The following is a 26,667-nucleotide window of genomic DNA, read 5'->3' as shown; positions in this document are numbered from 1 at the left end:
CACTGGCGTAAGCAAACTTCTCATTAAATCTCTTTAATTTTAAAGTCCCATTTATATTTCTCATATAGCTCTGGTCAATAAGCATCAGCTTATTTGTGTGCGCGTCACACTTATTTGCATGTTTGTGTGTACGTGTGGGCTTTTGTTTTTGCCTGGAAAAACCTCCATACGTTGTTTTTTTTAGCTCAGTGGACATTCTTGTCTACTAAAAGCCTGTGGTTTGGTATGAAAACTGCTTATTTTAATTCCCTCTTCCTTGTCCAAAGCATACAGTGTGCTTTTCAATCATATACGCACTGTATATTCTTATAATTCCTGGTAAACCTCGATTCATGGAAGACCACAACAGTTTGAACCATATTCTTTTTATTTTTTTCATATATAAAGAAATACACAAAAATACTTACAAACTGTTCCAAGACAACTTCAAGTCAGAGCACATGACTGAAACTGACAGAAAAAAGGTCAACCGAAATGCATCCAACTGATTGCCAGCACAATTCCCACTCGTTCCTTACAGGGAAAGTTTACCCAAAAAAGAACATTCTGTCATCAATGAAATCACCCTCATTTATGACTTGCTTTCTTCTGTGGAAAACTACTCCTTTAAAACTCAATCTTTGATGGTACATTTCATAGTACCATTAAAAGCCACTCTTTCGCCCCAGCAACGTGTGGCAGCTTTTTCTGGCGGTGACCTCTGAAGCGTCCCTTTGCTGAATGCTACTTTACAAGATGATACCTTGAGCTACAAATACTCTTTGAAAGTTCACAGTTGCCATGATTACTGTAGTGAAATCTACATCTGAACTAGTGGTGAAGGTGAACTGTAACAGACCAATGGCTCTCTCTGTGAGCAATCGCATTCCATTTCACACAATTCATCCAAGACAATTTTGCACCAATGACGTATAAAAAAATATATACAGAATGATCAAAATAAAAATTGTGTACATTTGGTCGAAAAATCCTACTCTGTATATACCTGTAAAAAATTGCAATAACATTTCACACGGTGAGAAACGGTTCTAAATCCTCAAAGTTCTCAGTCTTCAAAGGCAGTGAATCTGTTCTCCTGTCTAAAAACAGACCTAAATCATCTTAACATAGTTCACACCAAGGATGATAACTATAACAATATTAAAGTCCACATCAATGGACAATAACATTGTTTATAATAGGTTTTTATCATTCATTGTCTGGGAAAACATCTTTCTGAAAGTGATCACAGTGATAATTCTCATGGAATTAGATTATTAAAACAGTAATCACTATAGTTATCATCTTTTGTCTGAACGACCAATTTGACATCTGAAATTGTTGTTTAGCACGCCACAAAATGGGTTTCTGCGGCTTACTAGAACTGGAATTAAACGGGTGACATCTTGAGGTCAAATCCAGAGTGGTCTAATGCTAAGTACCCCTTATTCCCCGCCAAATCCCGATCGCTAACAGATCATAACCTCTTTGCAATAACCAAAAGTTGTGTTATCACAGTCTTTCATCAAAGCAGTTCTGCTTTACATTCATCATCTGTCAGCCTTCCTGGCTAATTAGCATTCCTTTATAGAAATAAATAAAACGGGATCATTTAATGAGTACACGAACGATGTCGTCAGTATTCCACTGACTCATTGTGTCTTTAGTGTGTCATCTGTGAAAGTGAGGCACCCATTTCCTCCTCGATCTGTGAGGCGACTCCCTGTTCTTCGATCATCATTTCTTGGTCATTGTTTTGTGATGTCAAAATAGTTCCATCATTCGCCGCCTCCTGGTCTTTGCACGACTCTTCTCCCTCGGCCTCGCTCTTCTCCATGGCCGTGTCTGCTTGGGTGTGTTTCTCTTCGGTCACCTCTAAAACGCTGCAGAACTCCATCTCGTGGATCTCCACATCGAAGGGGGCCGCAGAGGGGACTGAAGGAGAGGACCTACAGCCCACACATGCCTGAGAAACACATAGTATATAAGTAAAACAATCACGACTCAGTGTTTGGTGGGGTTTTAGGTGGGCGTTATTGTCTGAGAGATTTCAACTCACCGAAATGTTGAGAGCACGAGGCAGGCGCCCAGTGCGGATCCAAGGGTGAACTTGACTCAATTCGCTCTTTTGCTCTTCTGTGAAGCGAGGCTGCTGTTTCTGCATGGCTCTCAGAGCAGCGCGGTCCGCTTTCAACACAGAATCTCGGTCTCTGTTGCAAAACACATTTACCGGGTCATTTACTGCTTTCACTGGCCTTTTACAGTGGGTGTGTAGTAATGCACGTTTATTGAGTGTTAGCGTGGGAAAGCTTTTCACGTCATAATGAGATGCATCAAAAAGTATGTTTGACATAATCACAAATCAGTAATGGTGTAGATGAAAACGTTGAAGTATTGACATTACCGGATGGGCAGCTGGTAGGTCATCATAGTCTTTTCATCCGTGTTGGCCATGAGGAGCCAGATGGGATCTTGTAGAACACATTTGATGAACTGTGCCTCTCCATCCCCCTCTGCTGTCTGCTTGCGGGAATGGCTGTTCTCTGACGAGTCCACACTGCCAAAGTACTTGCTTGTATGGCTGCTCTGACTGCTTCCTGTTAAAGTCAAGAGGAATTCAAGTTAAGACACTTCTCAACAAGTAACAACTGCTGAATGACAATCAGTTCCTTCATACAAAGTAACACTCTAATCCATTAATGCCTACAATTATTTCTCCAATTTATACAAGATATTAGAGCTATTTATTGCCATCATCAAGCACTCACTAGTTCCACTTCCTGAAGAGCTGCAGCCATTGGACCCTGATCCAGAGGACCCTGAGCCCGACCCAGAGGAGCTTGTGCCTGATAACCCAGAGCCTGACGCGGCTGAGCCAGTGCCTGATCGAGAGTCCTCCTGTAACAGCAGGTCCAGCAAATCACTGGAGGTGGACATGGCGTCTTGATTGGACTCATTTGCTTCACCCTGCAAAAGACAATAAATGTACAAGTTTATGTCACTGTGCTAATATTCTTTAAGCAAATTATATCAAAAATCTAAAGTACATAAAAAGTAAAAAAAGGTATTGACAACTGAAAAGCCTTTTTAAGGCACATTATTCCAACAGTCCAGTTTCTTACATTTTCATTTTCTTTTGAGTCCAACACTGAACCTCTCTGATTAGAGGAGGTCTGTCCTCCTGCTCCACCTCCTTGTCCCACCATAGGAGATGTCTGTTGTCCTGACGCCAAAGTTGATGCTACCTCAAACCGGTTGCTTGGCGGCTCTTCCAATTGGAGCAGATTTAAGGGTGAGGAGCATCTGGACTGAAAGAGCGGAGACTCTGCTCCTTCTCTCTCAGCGCCTGCCTCTCTTTGGTTGATGGAATGAGGGGTGCTGGAGCGGGAGTAGGCGCGTGGGACTGGAGTCAGAATCTGACAGGGATCAGGGGAGGTCATGTTGGCACCGGGGAAAGGGAAAGCCAAGTTTGGGCTGTAGAAGGGCTGAGGAATGCCCATACTGGTCTGTGGAATGCCCATGCTGGGCTGAGGAATGCCCATGGTGGGCTGTGGAAACATGTAGTTGGGTAATACCAACGCCATCATCGGGGGCACCATAGGAGGCGGCATCTGCGAGTTCTGAAGGGGGAAACGTAGCCCCGCCTGTATGCTGGGGTCTGAGACGGGATGGGAGAAGGGGGGATAGACAGGAAATAAAGGAAGGACGCCTGGTGGGTACGGGACCGAGTGAACGCTAGCTTGTGACCCTGAGGTGGGCCAGGAAGAGGAACTGGCTATAGGACCCATGGGCATGGTGGAATTAGAGGGCCTGTCCAGTGTGGGAACCCCAGAACGGAGGCCTCTTAGAGGGCCGCCTGCGCTACGAGATCCCGACTGCTCTGAGGATTCCTGGTGCTTCAGTCTTTTGCCTCCTCGGCCGCGTCTACGCCCACTACTTCCTGCTGCTGGGTAATCACGGGAGCAGCGCGCACCTAAAAATCAAGAAAATAAGATCAAGTAAGGGATGATGTACATCCAACCAGTTGAACATTAGATATGTACGTTATCCCCACTCATTACACGGCTACTTGCTAGAGAAGTAAATAATTAGACAAATATTTTAGTAGATCAGAGAAAAACAGTTCCTATTTGAGCTTAGCGTTAAGCCTAAACGAAAGAACAAGTTCAAACAAGACTGTATATTATCCCTTAAATGTCAGTCGTATAATTTATTACACAGCTTTTTAAATAATGACGAGGACATGAAATATTACGGTTTCTTCTAAAATCAATGTTTATTATCTTGTTATCCATTACAGTGTACAAAAAAAGATCATTCTACAGTAAATACAGTCAATAACTGAGGCACAAGATGGCACCAGCTACGTTCGAATGAAGCGATGGAGAAAGCGTCCACGGTGTGATACGAGACAATAGACCCTGACGGCCATTATCAGGGAATAACTGACCTTAGAGTGTTGCGACTGACCAATCAGAATCAAGCATTTCAGAGAGCCGTGTGATAAATAAAGAATAAATCTATGCAATAATAAAGGGTGTTGCTTTTGTGTTTTATATTAAGCATGTCCTTACCTCTTGCGAAGGGTGCGTTCGCTCGCTGGCGCACAGCTGAGGTAGGGTCAAACACTCGGAGTTCGCTCAAGTCTCTGAAGCGGTACATGAAGTTATGCTCCTCTTGCTGTGTGTGAGCTGACAGGACTTCCTTCGTGAGACCCAATGCTAAAGCTCCACCTCTTCTTCCTGCATCCCTATCAGGAACAGGGCTAGGGGGCAGAGAGGTCATGGCTGTGGGAGGAGCTTGGAGTTGTGTGGCTGGAGCCGCTGCATTTGGAGTCGGAGGGGCTTCCTCCATTACGATATCTGTGGGAGTGAGGGAAAACGGAAAAACGTGAAGTGCGGGTAATATAAAGAAACTAGGGTTCAAGGAACAAGAAAAAAAAAAAAAGACACTTGCATGACAAAGTAAGATCTAGCTATTTAAAAAGTTACAGATACACATTATACATTTAACACTTATAAAGCCCTAAATGATTTCGCTCCTCAGTGCTTGAGCAAGCTCCTATCGCTTTATAGTCCTTCACGTCCACTGCGGACTCAAAATTCTGGCTAGTTGGTAATACCTAGAATATCAAAATCGACTGCAGGCAGTAGATCCTTTAACTATCTAGCACCCAAACTCTGCAACCGTCTTTCTAGCATTGTCCAGGAGGAAGAGACTCTATCAGTTTAAATCTAGATTTAAGACCCATCACATTTCTATCATTCAAATCCATTAAAGGATTTTTAGGCTGCATACATTAGGTCAACCAGAACTGGGAACACTTCATCTGATGTGCTGGTTACATCGTAAGGGGAATGGCATCTATGCTAATATTGGTCTGTTCTTATCCTGTAGTCAGCTGGAACCGGTCCATATCCAGACCAGATGGTAGAACTGCACCTAGAGACAAGCCCTGAATGTCAATGGAGACCATGACAACTAGACGGGTTCTAGAGACAGATCCCCCGTGAATACCTCGTCGGCTCGAGAGCCAACGGCACAGACCATGAGAACCAAACGAGTCCTTTGCACAGAGTTTATGGCCAGCTTCAACTCCAATCCACAATCTGACTTGTGATGAAGCCTCGAATTAAAAATCACACCATTTTGGTTCATTTGACCTAGAGGAGAATTGGCCCCGCGACTGAGCCCGTTTTTTTTCCCCTTTCCATTCTGTCACCTGATGTTCTTGAGTTTTGGTTCTGTGTCTTTGGCTTGCTTAGTTAGGGACACTTAATATTCAGCATTTATTATTGACTTGACTTAAGGGTGGGCGATATGGAAAAATGTCATAACTTTTTTCAGACAGGATCACGATCTTATCACGATTTGTTTTCTTCAAAAATGTAGCCTTACAAAGTAACAAAAGAAAAAAGAATGACAGACCATTTAGACCAAAGTAGGGGTGGGCGATATGACCAAAATCTTATTAGGATTTAATAACTTTGTTCTTAAAAATAAGAACAAAGATGCAAATTGCAAATAATAGGATATAAGATATAAATAAAATAAAGAGCGCTTTAATATTTCCAGCTACAGTAGGTGTATTTAACAGTAGCATTCAAGTAAGAAATAAACAAACACTACAAAGACCTCACTGTAAGAATTAAATATAAACATATACAGGATTCTTAAAACTACTGAATTTATTTGGTCAAGAGCAGTGAGTGATTTTCTCTTTGTTGTAGTTTGATTAACATTAATGTTTATTAGGTATATAAGGCTGCTGTCACTTTAAGACAGAATGCACAGATCTAATATACTGACACGCCTTCAAACTGTTTACATTCACTTTAGATATAAATGACTATTTATGTAATCTTTGTGTGTACCATAGTTTAAGCGCAATAACAGTTTGGTACTCGTGCTGTGAACGTAACCTTATCTACCGGTGTTTACTTTAAGCCCAACATTACCACTGCGCAGATAAACATGCGACTGTTCGTTGCGTCGAACATTATGTTGGGACGGCGGCAACAGAACTGCAACTGACAGAATGCACTGTAGCACGATCTCTCTTCAAAGGTAGACATTTTTATTGTTCGATATCGCACACCCCTAATTTGACTGCACTGACACTACTGGAGGAAAACTGAACTGAGCTGGATGTTGACATCACTCTTTTCTGCAGAGCTGCTTTATAGCGGAATTAAACTCATTTCATAATTGATGAAATTTACACAGTTATTGAACTGAACTGAATCAACACTGAACTGACCTCAGCTGAACAATGACACTATTTTTTTTTAAACAGCAATATTGAATTCTGTTTTGCATCAATGATCATTACTTTCCCGTTTATCACTGTAAAGCTGCTTTGAAACAATCTGTACTGTATATAGCGCTAAAATAAAGTTCACTTGACTTTACTTGACGTGACATTTGCCCACCTGACTCGGGAGGTTTTTTGTCCCCCACATGGACGATGGTGCTGCTGAAACTACACTGGGAGGTGACAGACGCGACACTTTCAGCCTTACTGTGCATGGTCAGTGGGGGTAACAATGCACTCTCCTCTACCAGAGACACAGATGGACCTGCAGGTTAAAGTATCCGTTAATACACAGCATATCTTAAGCTATATACACTACTGTTCAAAGGTTTGGGGTCCGTTTCTGAAAGAAGTCTCTTATACTCACCAAGTCAGCATTTATTAATGTTACAATTTAAAAATCTTCAGTGTCACATGATCCTTCAGAAATCATTCCAATATGCTGATTTGTTGCTCAAGAAACATTTCTTATAATTATCACTTAATGTTGATTTTTTTTTCAGGATTCTTTGATGAATAGAAGGTTCAAATTCAAGTTCAATTTACTTGAAACATAAATCAATTTGTAACATTATAATGTACTTTTGATCAATTTAATGCTTCCCTTAAATAAAAAAAAAAACTGAACAAATCTTACTGACCACAAACTTTTGACTAGTAGTGTATAATTAAAAATGTCATGCAAATTTAGTGGTATACTAATGCAAACACTACCATTTGCTGAATCATAACCATTTGATGTACAGTACATTAACTGTACTTTTTTTGTATTGAATCAGTATTGGCAACTAAATTTTTTGGATTATGGTGGATTTATGAATCCTGTCAAGCTATGGAGAAAGCCTAGCTCATGAATATCAATTTGTTATGTTTTCCCTTCAGTAAAATCAATGAGGCCTACTGGCCAAATGACATAATTAATATTCTTGAGTCAAGCCATCACCATAGTAGTATTCATTAGTTTGCAGAATGCTTAAAAGCTCAAGCAAAAACATAGCAGGCACTATGTGTGTGTATACATGCCATTGTTCCCATTTAACCTTTTAATATTTATGCAAACCTTTAAATACATTAAGTTTGCTCAAAACTGGCATTTCAGTTTCGTTGTGCTATCAAAATTGGTCAAATTTGAATGGTAGAGGTGTTGCACAATATACTGCATACAACTAAGACATGCAACATTGAAACGCATATAATTAGTACTGTTCTGCATTGGTTTATCATTGTGGTACCCACCTTTAGCATTGCCTGGGCCGTCCTGCTGTTTGTCATCATCAGATGTGGAGGAGGCAGTGTAGGAGGAGGAGCCACACTTCCTCTTCACTGTGTTCGGGATATTACAGCTCTCCAGATACCTGATGAACCAAACAAAACTTGATGAACCAAGGGCCCAGGACCTGCCACTGGATTTCTAATCACAAGGACTAACTAGATGTCTATATTTACACGCAGATCTCTATATAGTAATATGATTAATCTGCAATTAATAACACAAATTCAGTGATAATGTGTTAAATTCAGTGCATTTAATTATCTGAAACAAACCTTATGATGCTATCCAAGCAGTTGATTTGCTGGTAAGAGTAGGTGCTGGGCGGCTCTTTCGGCACGATCAGGGAGGGTGCGGAGCTCTTTGAGGGTGGAGCCGCACTAGGACAGAGACTGCCACTCGGCCCTGCTGCTTCACCTGCTTGCAATGCACCTGTTTGTCAGACACGGAGAACATCTTTAGACAAACAACCTTAAAAAAGAAATAAATTAAACTATGAAGGAAACTTTGGCTTCAAAATGAACTGCATGTGTCGGTGTACCTGCGGTAGCATGTTTTTTAAGGGGAGGTCGGTTGCGGGATTCAATGAAGACTTGTTGTCCGCTGGTCTTCACCATGTGAACATCTTTGCAGATTTGCTGGAACGTCATCTGTTTAAAAATGCAGTTCATTTAATTTAGATGTTTACTATAAATCTCTGGCCTTCCTTTCATTTATTTGATCAGTTCCATTAAGAAGTAAAACTGCCTGTTACTGCTTCTAATTCATATGTAATTTTCGTTTTAGGCTACATATGGTTTTAAGGCTTGTGTCTCGAAACACTTACTGGTTTGTGGAACTGCAAGGGGTCCTCCAGCCCCGGCCCACTGCTTTCTGATGAGGAGGTGGCACTGGGCTGGTGTTCGTGGGATCCGTTGCTGGCCAAGCTGCCGTAGCCCTGAGAGCTGCCATTGTGGACGGGCTGCACCAGGATCCTGTGGATCTGCTCACTGATCTGAGGGATGTCTGGGGTCAGGGTACGCTCCTCCTGACCCCTCGGTGGCGTGAAGACGTCCTCATTCAGTGGAGAGCTGTACAGAAAAAAAAAAATCAAGGTAAATGCATGCATGTACATAGTGTATGAAGCAGTGCTGATGTGTACATATATGCGTGTGTGTGTGTGTGTGTGTGTATAGCAACTTGACGCACAGAAATGTTCCTTGGCACATAATGAGCTCATGAAAAAATCTGTCCGTGTCCACATGACAGAACATGTGCTGATGAGTGTGATTGACTGTACACACATTACATACTGGTGTGTGTGGGTGGTATGGGATTGAGGAATTACGTGTGTGTCTGTGTGTTTGTGCTGTGCACATGTCTAGAAGTGTGCACAGGTGGAAAATCATGGTGTTTTAGCACTGAAGACGGAGCTAGTCGTGCATATTTACAGTCTAAAATAATTGTTTTTGCCACATCTGTCATATTCCTAAAGACTATGGATTATTGAGCTGTTATATATGCTATTATTCAAAAGTTTGGGGTCAGTAAGATGTTTTTTTTAAAAAAAGTATTAATTTCTCAATTGATCAAATGTGACAGTATAGACTTTGTTTTCAACTGATGATAATAATAATAAAAATGAATTATGAGCACCAATATTAGAGCATATTAGAATGATTTTTAATGGATCATGGGACACTTAAGACTTGAGTATAGTGGCTGCTGAAAATTGAGATTTGCAATCACAGGAATAAATTGCACTTTTAAAATAAATTAAAATAGTAAAACCATTTAAAATTGTAATAATATTTTACAATGTACAGTTTTACTGTATTTTTGAACTAAAACTTTTGAACAGTAGTGTACATAAATATAAGATAAAAAGATGATTGGAATCACTAATGTCGCGTTACAAAAATAGCAAGTTTCTAAGGTTTCTAAATATTAATTTTGGGTCTTGTGTGTACTAATATACACGAATACTTACGTTCTGACTTTGTGGCGTCCAACAATGAAGGCCACTTTCCTGCTCCAGGGGTTAATAAAGGAGGACCAAGAGGTGTCTATGGTCAGATACTCTCCGTTACGTGCACACATCCGCAAGGGAGAGTGTTCAAATGGCTGCCCTGCAAACTGGAGAACTGAGAGAGAGAGAAAAAAGAAAAGAAAAGTGAACATTGTGCTATACCGCTCTCATTAAAGAAAAGAAATGGATAGAGGTTAGAGAGAGGAAGGGAAAGGTGACTCACTCTTCTTATGGATGGCCACCATAATGGGTCTGTCATCTGGATGGATGTACAGCAGAACTGGGGTTCCCACCAGGTCCTGAGGCAGATACCCTAACAGAGGAACTGCCCGCTCATCCACCTCCTGAAAGAGACAGCTGGGGGTGTGACTGGTAGTGAATATCCTCTTATCCGGAGGAATGCGAGGGGCTGAAAGAGAGAATGAGAGAAAGCGAGTGAGATCAAAACAAAGATTAAAAATGTGGATTTCCATCAAGTTCTTGCCGAACGCGGTGAAAAACGGATGTGCTTTTAAACACAAAACGTACCCTCATATCCCGCGTGCACTCTCTCTGCGATGAGCAGACAGCAGGGTTGAGGGTAAGCCATGTCAGAGTCTCGGAGCGTGAGCAGGTAGGGGGTCAGTCTGAACGGGTAGTACTTTACATCACCACTGGATGAGACGTCTCCACTGATGCGACAAAACATGGGCTTCTCTTGGGTGCAGTCCACCGGTGGAGAGACTACAGTCAAAGAAAGGGAAAGAGAGAACCGTTTATTGCCTTAAACTACATTTGTAAAGCCTGAAATCATGTCGTTCCAAACTCGGAAGACTTCAATTAATCTTTGAAACACAAACAAAGATTTGAATCCTGAGAGATTTCTGTCTCTTCGCTGAAAGTCTCTTCCACCAAAACTTTGACACTTATGGTAAATGGAAGCTCAACCTCATTGGTTATTTTGAGTCAAATAATTGTAAATGTGAATAAAAGCCTAAATAAATCTGTTCAACATATAAAGCGATCTTGTCTTTCAGGAACACTTCCGATTAAACTGCTCGATTCATATGGATTACTTTTATTATCTCTTTATGAACTTTTGGTGGAACTGACTTGAAGATGAATAAAAGTCATGAGGGTGAGTAAATGATGGCAGAACATTCATCTTTGGGTGAACTATCCCTTTAAGATCAAAAGCATTGTGACACTTTCTGGTTGTCAAATGTTAGTGTACCATGCCATAACACAACCAAAATACACCTCACACAAACATACCAGAGCCGATGCAGGAGGCCCATGGGGGCAGCTTGCAGGGCGCGGTGTTGCTGTAGAAGGTGCTCACATCTTGGGGGGCCAGCAGCTCAGAAAACAAAACCCCATGCAGCTTCTCTGGCTTACTGCGCAGAAGAGATGAGCCCTGCGGTGAGATGTACACAACCTTCCCTGACAGGAACGACACCGCCATGGAAAATGTGTCCTGCACAAGAGAAAAGACTCTTTTGTTATTTACTGTAACAGTCTTAAAAAAATTGTTTAAAAAAATAAAATAATTAGCTTTAGGGCTACAACAGTTTCTTCACTGGGGCAGCACCCTTAAAGAGACACTGCACTTCTCTTCTTCTATAGCTTGCTTCCTCATCTAGTTGTCTGATAAACCTGGGGGGTATTCCAGAAAGCAAGGTGAACTTACCGTCACATATACCTTGAACTCTCGGTTGATTAACCCAAACCTTGCTTACTCGAGGTATGCTGGTTCCAAAAACGAGTCAGGGAGTAAGTTCAGCCAACTCAGAGCATGTTCCTGGTTAACACACAAGACATTCTCAACAGAGCGACGAATCGAGGATTCACCATGGAAACAGACGCTAAGAAAAAGTTTTTATTCTTCTTCTTTTGTTTAATGGCAGTTTACATAACCTTCTTAGTGCACATCGCCACCTATTTGGTGGTTATGCAATAATTGTTCAATGTTTTCTTTTAATAAGTAATCTTTATTCACTGAAAATAAGGATTATATTGTTTGTTTGATGCTAATTAATCCATGTGTAAGATGACTAAAATAAATAATAAACATATTTCAATTGTTTAAACTTTAGAATTAATATATACTAATATTGTATATTATATAACTGGAACAAATTTGGTTATATTAATAACTATATTAATTATATAAAACACATCTGAATACCTCTTAAGCAAACTAACCCTGGAACATAACCTGCTCCGGAACATATCCTGAAAGTTACCTCCGCTTTTGGAACCGAAAGTTGAGGTTATCTGCTTACTTACCCTTAAACATACCCAGGTATGTCACATAACCTGCTTTCTGGAATACCCCCCTGGCATTGCATATATTACTAATATTGTTGGCTCTTTGACAAATTACTTTTGTTTCTCTTTTGCATGTCGTTTTGGATAAAAGTGTCTGCTAAATTCATAAATGTAAATAAAAGAGAGAGAGAGAGAGAGAGAGAGACAGAGAGAAAAGAAAATAGGTGACATCTTGTCTTCATTGTTGTTGACAGAAATAAACAAACGTACATCAACAAAAATCTGTCTGCAAATTTGGTGAGGAGATTGACTACTTTTCATACAACAATATTACAAGAGAGAGAAATGGGTTTGTGAGCGAATCAAAACGTACTGTATTGTTGAGCGTGTATTCAGAGGTGATATTGTCCAGTTCTTCAACAGTGAAGGTGGAGAGATCGAGACTACAGCCGTGACACTCCTCAACATTCCACTGGTGATAATACTCCTGGTTGGCTGCAAGATTCAAAGCAAAAAGAAAACCTTTACATTACTGGACGCACAAATTCCTGTAATTCCTGTGCTTCTAGTGGCACCAAACTGAATTTTAAAATGGTGATTATTTTTTCAATGCTTAACCTAAATATGTCCCTCATCTTTCACCATTTAGACAAAAAGTCCCACCCAAAACTCATGCCATTGGTTGAGCCACTGTTACTATATTGGGCTGGTCGGGATGCTCAAACAGAGCAGTTTTGATAGGATCACAGATTCAGTGTTTACACTTGTATGAGGAATCAATCAACAAATGGCTCATTCATAGTTGAGCTGGAGAAAGTATTTTAAAAAGAATCACCTTAAACTCAACATAGAATACAGAACATACATGTGAAATTCCCGCTCACCTCTGACTTGTCTGACACAGCTGAGGGCGTATTTGAGGGCATTGAGGGTGCTGGAGCGCCCCTTCATCTTTCTCTCTGGTGGCAGACGGATCTTCAGCTCATTCAGGGCTCTCATCAGCTCTTTCTGTGTCTGGACACGAGCAGATTGATCACTGCTGCAGCCGCTGGTGGACGGCGGGTCCTGTTCGGAGCTGGCGCTCAATAGGCTGTAAGCCAGAGAGCTGCTGGGTGGAGAAGGGCTGTGCGAGTTTGAGCTGAGGGAGCAGAGATCAAAAACAAAGGTCAAATTTAGATGTTGTTTTATAGGTGGAACAAAAAAGTTGACATTTTTGCAGACAAGGGGATGTCATGTTCTGAAAATGACAAAAGAAAATGCCCCATAAAAGTATAAGAAAAGTGATTGGTGACCTAGAAGACATAATAGCTCTGTGTGATGAACAAACCAACATTTAGATAGCATATTTGATTTCAGAACTGCAGATTATGTCAATGAATAACCATTTAATTCATAGGCATTTCATCACACAAAGCTATGGTATGGCTTCAGAAGACTATGAACATAGGGAGGACCACTTTCGTGATACTTCAATTGTTCTTTGTTGAGCTTGAAAGCCTGTGGTCACAATGAAGTTGTTGTATGGATCTCACCTCTTGTTGCTCTCCGTAGTCTCCAGACACATGGCTGAGTCCTTTCCGTTCTGACTGGAGGAACTCTGATAACTTCGATTCGACTGTCTCCCTCTGGATCCGCTCCCTCTCTCCATCCCACCTTCACTTTCCCTCTCCCCAGAGTCATTTCCACTTGATAGTCCATCTGTATCATCGGACGTTGTCCCGCGGATGTGACCTACAGATCCCTTGGGATCAGATACCCCTCCTGGAGATGATCCTGTCTCGCTACTCACCAGATTCGATGAGGGAGAGCTCTCACTTATGCAGCAGGATCGGTTTACAAAACCTGCCTTTTTCTCGACGCCTCCTGCTCCTCTAGCTGTATCATTGCTGGGGGAAGAGTCTGAGTTGTCATCGCTCATAATAATACTGTACGAATATGCGGTGGCCAAGGTGATGCGATTCACCTGATTAGAGGTTACACGGAGTTGAAAAAGTTCACTATGTTGGACTGCTTGAACTACAGTGGGAAATCATTTTGGTGTAAATAATTTTCACAGATTTGTTCATGGTATATCCGGGTGTCTCTGCACCCCGTACTTTGTTCCTTTGCTCCTCCTGAAGCGGTTTATCCTCGAACCAAGTAGTGTAAATGTAAAATAGCTTTTTAGCGGGAGAAAGCGTTGCTCATCCCAGAAAAACAGACACGACTGGTTGTTATGAAACAGACTTGGCTGCTACCACAGAGGCAGATGGAGTGTGACAATGCGAGAGAAAGTGCAAGAAAAAGCCGCTGTGAAATTAGGTTTATTGGGTTCTGTCCAGTCGGTCTTTTCTTTGCCCGCTGTGTCACTCGATCTCTTCTCGGAGGAAAACTGCAAGGAAAAAGGAGAAAAAGAAAAAGATGAGTGCGCGTCAGTCTGAAATATACGGACAAAGAGACATACTGAGCTGGTTAGTCATCTACGATTAGGTAGCCCCATTACAGTCAGCGAATATATAATATTATTTGTGAACAGCCTGGTCTTTTAACAGGAAGTGCTACTCAGAGGTGTTTTTGTTTTTCAACCAGGTAAATTAGCTATCTGTGATTTTGCTGCACGTGAGAGCTCAGAGATTTCATATTCTCTGTTGGCCACTACAAATGCCTTTTCTGGTCTCCTTGGTAACCACGACTACTTTCTAGATCCACACATCCACTCTACATTCAACTATGCAAGCTTGTTTTGTCCTTTGCATTTACGAACTACGGGGAGCAAAACAAGGATCTATTTCAAACACAAAAAGACATCAGGGGTCGCCAAGTTGGTTTCTAGTAGCCATTCTAACTTGGGCATTTAGTATCACATGGCAGACCAATCTTTTTGGTTGCTGCCACACTTTTATTTGTTTTTTTAGCAACTACGCATTAAATTGATTAAAAGTGACAGAAATATTTTTTATTATTATAAACATCTTTCCTATCTCGATAATTGCTGTTCTTTTGAACTTTCTAGTAATCAAATAATTCTGAAAAAAATGCCACGTTTCCACAAAAAAGAAAAAGAAAAAAAAAATGTTTCTGGAGCAGCAAACCAGCATATTAGAATGATTTTTGAAGGATTATGTGACACTGAAGCTGCTGATAATACAGCTGTCAACACAGGAATAAAATATAATTTTAAAATAGGCTATGTTAAAAGAGAAAAGAGTAGTGGGAGTAGTGGTAGTGCAATAGAGTTGAGGCTTTTAATTTAAAATTGGGATTTTCTGGGACCTTAAACCAGCATGCAAAAAAGACCTTAAAACAGCATGCAACTTTCACATCTACATTCTCTGCCTTTATCCCTGAAGGAGACCTAATCTCATAAGACAACCAGGTGACGGAGTGAGTATATATATATATATATATATATATATATATATATATATATATATATATATATATTTATTGAGTGTCATCTGTGTTCTGGCAGAGTCTTTTGTGCGTCTTCTCTGGGATTGTTACCATCACCCTGATACCATTTCTGGAGCTACTGAGTTTACTTTAGACCTACACATTTAGCAGTGCAACTGTGAATTGGCATTTACTGCAAATAGCACCTCTACGCAAGCAAGGCAAGTGACACCAAAATTTAAGCATGTAGCTAGAAACTAATTCTAAGCCAATTAGTTAAATTAAGGCATATTAAAAAGGGAACGTAGCTGGTGGTACTAAAAGTGGTAATGCAAGGAAATGCGGTACTTGAGAAACTCAAATATATCCCAGGTTGAAGATGCATTTTATTTATACGATAAACCATCTACCCATTTGCTTTTATTTGGCTGACCTCAATCACACCAACGCTCTGTTTATTAATATTTGTTAAATACAAGTTGCTTCCAGAGGGGAATCATATTTCAGAATTTCTTTGTTAGATTGTTTGTCTTAAAAGATTCTTTGACGCATAAGAAACTGTTACTGAACTATTTATAATTCACTTAATTTAAATAGCTGGTTTACCAGACATAGATTAAGAGTATTTGCACGGCTTTGATCAGCATGAACCCTTTAGCCCACGTCATTACAAAGAGCACAACAAGTGTAAAGGTGTTAAAGGCAATTGCCTTGCAATTAATCCCAGCTATTACCAAAATGCCAAATGTTCAGAGCATGAGGCTGTTAAATACTGTGAAACAGCAGTTTCTTAAAGTATTAAGGGCACAATTTGTTTTTGAAACTGATGTACATTTTCAGAGAAATGTGTTCTGTTAAAAGGGTCATTTAATAAGTAACTTCTACATACTAAGAGGTAAGTATGTTAATGTTTAGGAATTCACACACACAGTGAACAATGGACGCAACAATTACATCAAGATACCATATCCACCACATGGCGCAAGAAAACAAACTTATCTTCACAGACGTCAAATGGCCACAGATGCTGCTTTTATTAAGACAGACCATGTGTTTCGCTTTTCTGGGCCAGATCAGGGCTGTTTGTTTGGAATTAATTTGTGTGTGGGCGTTCTCTTGCACATGCATACGCACTTATGACACCTGTTGTGCACCTGTTTATACTTGACCATGTTCTGCAAAGAAACAGAAAGCTGCATCACACATATATAAACTATAAAATGAACCACCAAGTGGATGTCTGGCTAGATTTTAAACCTACAAAACATGGTCAAATTATATCTTCTGCATCTTACAATTATATGTGTATAGTGGAGGTTAAAGATGTTAGAAAATAGGCCTACATAAAGAGTATTTATAACATAACTCAGTTAAGAATAGTTTCTTTGGTATTCAGTAAATGTCTAAATAAAAATCATTGGATTAAGTGGAGAGCAAGAGTTTGTGTCAATAAATTTATAATTAAAAATATAATGATAGGACATATGAGCGCTGTTGGGTATTATTAGACTTAATTAAAAAAAAAATAGACCAAAAACGATAAACAAGATGAAAACGTAATGCGCCCGATCTCCAAACATGATGAGTCATACGTTTCGTTCTGCGCACATACAAACTTCCGCCGAGGGGACCGACAGGCGGACGTGCACAAATGAAGGTGTGGAGAGACTGGCTACATTTGAACGGATATAGAGACAGTTCACCCTCTATTCCTTCACTGGTTTCTACTGAACAACACAAGCACTGTAACTCTATCCAAAGCATCTCGCTTCCATTACAGTCGTGACTCGTGATCCACTCTCTGCGCGCACAGCCTTTCCCAGTCTCGCCTCCGCCGCGTGCGCGCGTGGTAAATACAGAGCACACGTCTAATGATTCTGTCTAGCTTGTATTGGGATGTTTTTTTAGTATTATGGTTTTAACAGCCCAATGAGTAAGATCACCTGAGTAAGATTACGCGATATCATGATAACGTCAACTTGCACTTTGACTCTTTTTGCGGCTGCAAACGTTTGAATGTCATTTTCACAGGCATCCCATAAGCCGTCACTGTAGGTACTTCAGCGCTTCAACAACTGATTTAATTGATAATGAAAAAAGACAACAAAGTTTATTATAAGTTAGTTAAATATATGCGCTCTGTGGCACATAGAACCCCCATGATGTAATTTTAAAGGGATAGTTCACCCAAAAATGAAAATGGTCATAATTTATTCACCCTCAAGTTGTTCCAAACTTGTATGAATTTCTTTCTTCTGCTGAACACAAAAGATGATATTTTGAAGAATTTAAATAACCAAACAGTTGATAGACCCCACTGACTTCCATATAATTTTATAAAAGATTCTTTATATGTACTTGCGCTAAAAATTGTAAAATATTTTCTGGATCCATAAATAAATCCTTAAAAGTTTGTCCTGATAAAAAGCGCCATCTCATAAAAGCTATTTATTTAAAAACAAGGTCATAAGCATATGGTTTCATGTGGGGTGTTTTGACAGAACTTCAGCAGGTAAAGTGGAGGTACTTTTCCCTCCTAATTATACTGATAATTTTGGGGAAATTTAACTATAAATGTCATAGTTGTCACTGCCCAATAAACTGGAATAGAAGGAAATAATTCTACATCACTTAATTTAAAGAGAAATGGAAATGAAAAAAACCTACTCTAAGGAAAAAACTAAAACACTTTTGCTTTGACATGCAAAGAATGTCATCATGTTACCCAGTGCGATGCGTCACATATTTTTCCCCGAATTGTCATCTAGTCTCACATAACCAGACTTTCAACTAACAACATACAATCTGACCCACACTGCAGCATATGATAAACAGCATTAACCATCAGTTTTGATAATGAAATGACAAGTAAAGCAAAATAATCGTAGACTTAAATAATAATTATATTTTTTTTAAAAACTCAATCAATGGCCCAGTAGTCTTGGTCCATGAACAGCTCTACAGAATACACTAAAACAAATAGGGGAGGGACCCTGTTTTAATAGTAAGAAGTTGGTGAACTCTGGACTGCAAATACATACAAAAGTAATTTGACCAATAGAAGAACTCATAGAAATGTCACAGAAAACTGTGTGGAATGTCACAGATTGACCTCTTTATCCAATATAAAGAAAACGTTGAGTAATGTAATATTACAAGTCATTATTTATTAAATACTGAATCCCTGCATGACATCATATCCTGTTACTCACATTCTAAAGAATGTTGCCACCTTTAAGCTGACACAGTCACCAGATAATCCCCCCCAAGATGTATTATGAAGCAGGGTTCCATTTTACTCTGCTGAACCCCTCTGATCAAAATTATCTAATCTTTTCATAAATAATGAATATTAATATATATATAGTATTTTAGTTTTAATTTTAAGACAACCCCCCCCCCCCCCACCTGCAGTTCCTTCATGAACCTCTAGGAGATTGCTGGCTGAGAAACCCTAATGCAGGACTAAGCAATATTATCTGCCTGCAATACAGGAGACTGCACTTTTAGGACCCCCGCAGGTTCAGGACTGCATTTCTAGGACCCTACCCTAGTTTTTTTGTGACAGTGCCATCTAGCCAACAAGTTGCACACCAACAGAGGAGACCTGATTCAAACTTTTCCCACCTTAATTTTTAACAAAACAGCAGGCACAGCCATTTTAAACTTTTAATTTTAAATATTTCAAAAGGGCTAGGGGCTGGTTAGGACATTATATCACTTAAACAACTAAATCATTGCTAGGGTCCTAGAAATGCGGTCCTGAAACGTTTCATCTGTGTGGTCCTAGACATAGGCTAAGAAGATTTTAAATACAATTATTCCGCCCCTTGCTGTTAAAACATTTCAGATGCAGTATACATTCAAATCAGTTTTACACCCGGCTGAACTGTATATATTGCAGTACAAGACATGTAAAAAAATAATAATAAAACCTTTCAGATGCCTGTTAAACGATGATCTAATTGGCATAAATGGATTTGCAAAAATTAGAGCACTCAAAGCTGTATTTATATGCCTGAACAGACTGAACCGCTCAGGCAATTACAGTAATAAAAAGCAGTCACCATTAATCAGTTATCAATCATCTACAGCTGATAGCTCATTTTTAGACATTATCAAGTTTCCTGCTTTTTTTAGTTTTAGGCGTTCATTTGTGAACGCTTAACCTCCTTACCAACTCATCCACAACAGCAATCTATTAGATATTCTTTGTATATGATGATGTATTAGCATTGATGCATTTTTTTTTCTTTTTCAAGTTACATTTCTGTTTAGGCATACACCTTAAAATAGGTTCTTGCTCAGGAAAAAAAGTATTTATTGACCACAAGTTGAACGTCTGTGACAACATGCCCCAACAGCATTTCAACAAAACAATTATGACGCATAAAGTTCATGAAACAGCAAAAAAAGTGCATAATTACCAAACAGCTGGTTTGTCCAACAAATATTATAAATCAATAAATTAATAACATACAAAAACTGGCACAACTTGCCCTGACCTGAGATTTATGAAAAATATACCTTGTCCTGAAAACAGTTCAACATTTCAGTTACAATTCAAAGGTTTAATATAACGTTAGTTGACTAACTACTACACCTCAATGACGTAGCTTTGAATTGGCATATGAACAACAACGTGAAAATAATCCATATTGATACTTTAAACATCCTTAAGTAAGGACAACCATCTCTTTTCACGATTTTATATCAGTTAGTAAGGTAACGTTCATATTTTATTAAACAGAGATTTTGGGAGAGTCTAGTCAAACCAAACCAAAGACGACTGTATTCGATGCGTGATGCGTCAGTTTGACTTTACTCGCATGCACAAAGCTATGTCATCAAAAAATGTGGATAACCTTTAAGCAAAGTATAGACAGATTGAACAGACTAGCATGATGATATGATATAAGGAATGATATTAGCATTTCAACCAGTTTCATTATGTTGGCTTTTTGTGCAGTGGCCAATGGCTGTTTCCGATGCATTTCATCCAAATCAGCACCTTATGTTGAACAAATCTAATGTTGCAAACAGAAAATCAACTTAAATGGGCATCGGTAGTATAAAAGGTTCAATCGAGAAAGAAGAAACACGCCACATATAAGCTCCTGATTAATGCTGGCCTTACCTTCTGAGTCTTACTGCTCCGCTTTCTCTTGAACGAGAGGACAAATGTTGCTATGTCGGAAATGTATTACAATGTATTCCTGGCGTTATGAAGTAGGTGAAACATAAAAACGACGTTTTTCATCTGCAGTCCACTGGCATTGCGCTGCTATTGTGAGCTAGAGATTTGTTTCCCCACGAATCCAGACACACACGAGTACACGTGCTTTCCAATCGGTCTAAAACTCCGAGGGATTCAATTGGCTGTGCTCGCAACAAGCCACGAATCCTGTTGGTTGGCTCCACCCATTCATGGCGAAGTTTTCGTTGATTGGCCGATGCCAAGGGCGCTCGGCTCACGTTCATCAGCTGTCACGTTGCAGCGCGCCTGTTGTTGTTGCAATACATGAGAGTGAGAGTGTGTTGTGCTGATGTAGATTCAGATTAATTTATTAAAAATAGTATGTAGGTCCTTATGACTATTTTTTAACTTAGTCATGGATGCAGCAAAACAGATCACATTCATGCAATTATTAACACCCTTATTATTAATAAAAAAATAAAATCTGGAGCAGTATAGTATGCGCCTACATATAGCTTTATCGAACGGGTTAGAGCGTGAAATTCCAGGGACCACACGAAAACCTAAATAAAATAGCTTAATCCGCTTCTCAGAAATGAACTGTGAGTGGGACTTCCCAAACACTATTGTTTTAAAATGTTTAGCACAACTCGATTGAAACCTGTGGTGTATGAGCCATGCACAGTTCCACGTGCCTCAGAGGCTGGCTTGCTGGTGACGTCAAGCGGCTTCCGCAACGCCCTTCAGACTCACGCGGCTTGCGGTGTGGCTCGCTGCTGCTGTATGGATGAATTAATCATCGGCGTCAGAGAAGCGTCATAAACTCACTGACCTCCATTTACCCGATTGGTGAAATTGGGACGCAGGCTTGCCAAATGTCAGGCGAATATAGTTTGGAGCCAGGCTGCAAAAAGTAAACCTACATTTAGCAGCATAAGGAAGCCACAATACTGTAAGGATTGAGAAATGCTTAGATGCTTTTCTCTGATCGTTTCGGGAAAAGATTCGACCATTCGAGGCACCAGTAGTGTCGAAAACAGCGCCATCTCGTGGTAGGTAAAATATATAGCAGCCATAAACCCGAGTGCGCAGCTTCATTGTTTCATCCATTAAAGGGATAGTTCACCCAAAAATGAAAATTCTGTCATCATTTACTCACCCTCAAGTTCCAAACCTGTATGAGTTTCTTTGTTCTGATGAACACAAAAGAAGATATTTTGAAGAATGTTTGTAACCAAGCAGATCCAAGCAACCATTGACTACCATAGTATTTTTTCCCTACATGGTAGTCAATGGTTGCTCTCTCTGCTTGGTTACTTACAGCTTGGTTACTTAGGGTGAACTGCCAGCTTTGTCGAAATATACCCGGTCAGTCCCGCCCAGAGTGCTGCACCAGAGGTAGGAGCCGATTCGACAAAAAGGCCAATTCAACAAATATTTTGTATTTTTAAATACTTATATCTGGGCTAGTGCTGGGCAAATTAACATGTTAATGCAAGCGATTCATTTTTTAAGTTTAACGCATTTAAAAATATTTAACCCAATTAACGCAGCGTCTGTTTTTATATCCATTTTTGCCCAGCGTTACATTATATGATCACGCTCTTATTCATATAAATGCTTTTAAACAATATAAGCGCGACAAGACACAAGAGAATGCGCTGTGTCAATGTCCTGTCTAGAAACATGCATGTACATATAATAGGTAACACAATGCAAGTCCCTATGCAACAAGGATGTATTAGCTTACATGAACTATAAGCATTATGCAATATACATTTTTACAGCATGTATTAATATGAGCAATACTATTGTGCCTTGATCATTCATGTTAGTTCATAGTGCATTAACCAAGGTTAACAGATAAAAATAAAAATTCTAACTCAATTTAATGTTGAAATGAACATACTTCTACAGCATTTATTAACCTTAGTTAATGTTAAAAATGGAATATTATTGTAAAGTGTTACCATTTAAAGGTCCTGTTCTTCGTGATCCCATTTTTCAAACTTTAGTTAGTGTGTAATGTTGCTGTTAGAGCATTTATAATACCTGTAAAATTATAAAGCTCAAAGTTCAATGCCAAGCGAGATATTTTATTTAACAGAAGTTCCCTTTCAAAGCCTACAGCGAACGGCTGGTTAGGACTACATCCTGGTATTTCCTGCTTTAATTACGTCAGTAGAGCAGTATGTCGACTAACCTCCGCCCACAAGAACACGCGAAAAAGGGGGCGTGGTCTTGTTGCTCCCGCGTGGAGTAGAGGAAGTGTTGCGTTCGTATAGTTTGTTTGTTGCCATGTCGTCGAGACGCTGTTATTTTCATCCCGGAGACAAGTCACCTTTGTTTGGCTTTCCCAGGGACGCTGTACTTAGAGATCATTGAGCGCATGCATCCCCGTTATGGTGAGAGGCGTGACCTTTCCGGTAACGTTCGCTAAGCTGCTGTCGAATCACAACACGGGAACCGCTGGCACAATCAGAACTCGTTACGTATTTCTGAAGGAGGGACTTCATAGAACAGGGAAATCTTTCAAGCCGTTTTGAGGACAGTGAAAACTGCAGTATACAGATAAGTAAATTGTGTGAAAAATACTGTGTTTTTTTACACGCGAAACATGAACACATGTTATATTGCACACTGTAAAAACAATCAAAGCTTCAAAAAAACACGAAAAACGGGACCTTTAATACAAATCCAAACAGTCTGCTTTTTAGAAGGAGATTATCTAATAAAAAACAAATGCGCTTCTGCTTTGGCGAAAAGTACTGTTGTGTTCTGTATTCATACCGTTTCGCTGTCATGTTTTAAACGCGCATCTGATGTAGACATGTGCCGGTATACGGTAATACAATAATGAACATGCACGATATTGTTATTGTGGGCACTTCAAAATACAGTGATCATCCTAACAAGGTTTTGGCGGAGTCGGAGTGACTGTGTCGCCCTCGCACTTTCGCTTTAGTTGCCAAGAACGGAAAGTTGAATGACAGGTGACGAGAACCAATCAGATTGGATAAAATAACACGCATCCAATTCTGATTCGCCAGGGACGCAGCGACCTGTGTCCGGAGGAGGATCTTTAAGAGACCAGCTTCAGGTCACATGCTGCCCGTAGATTTTTGTACTCAGATAGACTTTTGTCCGGCGTCCCTCATGCATGAAACATATTGAAGAACATATAAAATAGTTAACCGATCAAAGCCAATTTTTATTAAATGCTGAGGCTCTTACTAACAGCCGGCACACCGTATGAGTAAACTATTTTATTTTTATTTCATTTTTATATCATTTTTGTATACATGTATATTTCTGGAATTTTGATGGGGCAGCCGCCACTATTGACCAGCTGCCACTGATGACAACACTGTTTTTGCATCGAATTTCAATATCGTGATAATACCGTATACCGTGATAAAAGCTTCAGCAATTAATCGCAACATGAAAATTTGATACCGGCACATGCCTTATCTGATGTGTCAGCACTCTCCGTGCAGCGCACAGCATCACGTATTAATGTAAACAACACAAGGCGTCAGTGAGTTTTTATTTGGCATCTAGAGGCTACTCTCGTGCTATATAATACCGGCAGACACTTCTCAGCCACTCCAGGAACGGACGCAACCCGGAAAACTTTCGGTGTGGATTTTTGCAGATAACCGATTGTTCCAATCAGCTATCGGTGACGATTAATCGGCAGAACTGATGAATGAGGGTTAGTAATTAATGACAGAATTTTCATTTTTCTGGACACTCTGACACACACACGCGCCAGTCTTGTGCACACATCGAGTTCTCTTTCGCTCTTGAACAAAAAATAACAACACAGAGAATTTTGCTAAAATGATTTGTCGGGTATTCTCATAATAGGAGTCTTAAATTAGTTAAATAACGTCTTAAATTAACTTGTGAGAAAATGAGATGCGCAGGACAGCGTGTCAGATCAGTGTCATGTGCGGCAGCGGCCGATCTTAAAGCAGCACTGATGATGTCTGTCATTAATGTTCATCAAAGCACCAAGAAGCTTACCTTCATGCTTACCTTAAAGGGTTAGTTCACCCAAAAATGAAAATTCTGTCATTAATTACTTACCCTCATGTCGTTCGACACCCGTAAGACCTTTGTTCATCTTCGGAACACAAATGAAGATATTTTAGTTGAAATCCGATGGCTCAGAAAGGTATCCATTGGCACAATGTACTTTACACTGTCAATATACCTCTGCTCTCCCTGTTCCTCCCACTTCACGTCCCGAGGAACTGTCAGTGTGTACAACATCCACGAGAGCCCGGTAGAGAATCGTTCGGTAGATATTCCTCCATGTTACGCCCCCTTCAGTGACGTCTTCTGTCCCAAGCGAGCCTCCAAGCTGCCCCCAAGCTGCCATGGATCTGCTTCCGGCTGAGTTTGTGCCCCGTGGGAAGATATACCCTCTGTCACTACCGGAGGAGAAGGCCATGGAAGAATACATCCAGGAGGCACTAGATCATGGTTACATCCGCCCGTCTACTTCCCCTGCTGCTTCCAGCTTTTTCTTTGTGGCTAAGAAGGACGGAGGCTTGTGGCCCTGTATCGACTACCGATCCCTCAACAAAATTATTGTGAAATTCCATTATCCACTTCCTCTCGTCCCAACAGCGCTGGAACATCTCCATGGTGCCACTGTCTTCACCAAGTTGGACCTCCGCAGCGCCTACAACCTCATCCGAATAGGTGAGGGGAACGAGTGGAAGACAGCCTTCGTGAACCCTACTGGACACTACGAATATCTCGTCATTCCATATGGACTGGTCAACGCCCCTTCCATATTCCAGGATTTCATTCATGAGGTACTCCGGCAGTTCCTCCACAGATCCGTATTGGTGTATATAGACGTCATCCTGATATACTCCCAGAGTATGGCCGAACATTGCCACCATGTTGCGGAGGTCCTGCAACGCCTGAGGGAGTTCCACTTGTACTTAAAGGCCGAGAAGTGTTCTTTCTACCAACCCTCAGTGCAGTTCCTTGGTTACAACATCGACAGCACTGGCATCCGGATGGACGAGAGGAAGGTGGATGCCATTCGGAACTGGCCCACACCCACAACCATTAAAGAACTCCAGAGATTCCTAGAATTTGCCAATTTCTACCGTCGATTCATCCAAGATTACAGTATCATCTCATGTCCACTTACTCACCTCCTATGCAATAAGCCCAAATCTCTGTCCTGGAACCCCGCTGCCACTCAAGCCTTCGAAACCCTAAAGGAAGCCGTACTGCCGCTCCCCTCCCTGTCCATCCAGATCCAGCCATGCCCTTCATTGTCGAGGTTGACGCTTCAACCACAGGAGTGTGAGCGTTCTTGTCACAGCAGCAGGGGACCCAGAGTAGACTACACCCATGTGCCTTCTTCTCCCGCAAACTCAACCCGGTGGAGGTCAACTATGACATCGGCAACCCGGAACTTCTCGCCATCAAGATTGCTCTTGAGGAGTGGAGGCATTGGTTGGAGGGTTCCCAACATCCGTTCCTGGTTCTGACAGATTACTAAAACCTTGAATACCTCAGAGATGCTAAACGACTCAATCCACGACAGGCCTGCTGGGCATTATTCTTCACACGTTTCAATTTCTCCATCTCCTACCGTCCTGTGTCAAAGAATATTAAGGCAGATGCCTTATCCTGTCTCTACAGTCCCTAAGAAGTTACCAATGAATCTGAGCCCATTCTGCTAGAGAAACTTTTCACAGTTTCGGGGTTGCCCACCAGGTTTGCTTTACATCACATGGACATGG

General features: G+C 40.5%; 1 protein-coding gene across 2 annotated transcripts; it reads right to left on the bottom strand.

Moving 5' to 3' along the window:
• Nucleotides 1-349: 349 nt before the first annotated feature.
• On the bottom strand, nt 350-21,049 carry per1b (period circadian clock 1b). Of its 2 annotated transcripts, XM_079810920.1 has the most exons (19): nt 20,831-21,049; nt 13,854-14,692; nt 13,206-13,459; nt 12,695-12,816; nt 11,326-11,527; nt 10,600-10,794; nt 10,295-10,480; nt 10,033-10,186; nt 8,890-9,133; nt 8,605-8,713; nt 8,339-8,495; nt 8,030-8,148; nt 6,912-7,058; nt 4,554-4,841; nt 3,102-3,952; nt 2,748-2,946; nt 2,384-2,576; nt 2,039-2,189; nt 350-1,945 (listed from the first exon to the last, which is right to left on the bottom strand). In XM_079810920.1, the coding sequence occupies exons 2-19, from the start codon at nt 14,237-14,239 to the stop codon at nt 1,643-1,645; spliced, it is 4,260 nt and encodes a 1,419-aa protein (XP_079667046.1). In that variant the 5' UTR covers nt 14,240-14,692; nt 20,831-21,049; the 3' UTR covers nt 350-1,642. The 2 variants fall into 2 exon arrangements, with proteins under 2 accessions (XP_079667046.1, XP_079667047.1); XM_079810921.1 differs by lacking the exon at nt 6,912-7,058 and having other exon boundaries at nt 20,831-21,006.
• Nucleotides 21,050-26,667: the final 5,618 nt, after the last annotated feature.

Source organism: Gobio gobio, assembly GCF_949357685.1.
Source record: "Gobio gobio genome assembly, chromosome: 2".
Taxonomy (NCBI): Eukaryota; Metazoa; Chordata; class Actinopteri; order Cypriniformes; family Gobionidae; genus Gobio; species Gobio gobio.
This window is presented reverse-complemented; position numbering and strand designations above follow the sequence as displayed.

Bases quoted from the DNA above. Each gene is read 5' to 3' on its own strand.
- per1b (XM_079810920.1), bottom strand. From the start codon at position 14,239: ATGAGCGATGACAACTCAGACTCTTCCCCCAGCAATGATACAGCTAGA. The intron at 12,817-13,205 runs GTGAGCGGGAAT...TGAATCTTGCAG, and splicing joins CTGTGTCAGACAAGTCAGAG to CCAACCAGGAGTATTATCAC. The intron at 1,946-2,038 runs GTGAGTTGAAAT...TGTGTTTCTCAG, and splicing joins CTCGTGCTCTCAACATTTCG to GCATGTGTGGGCTGTAGGTC.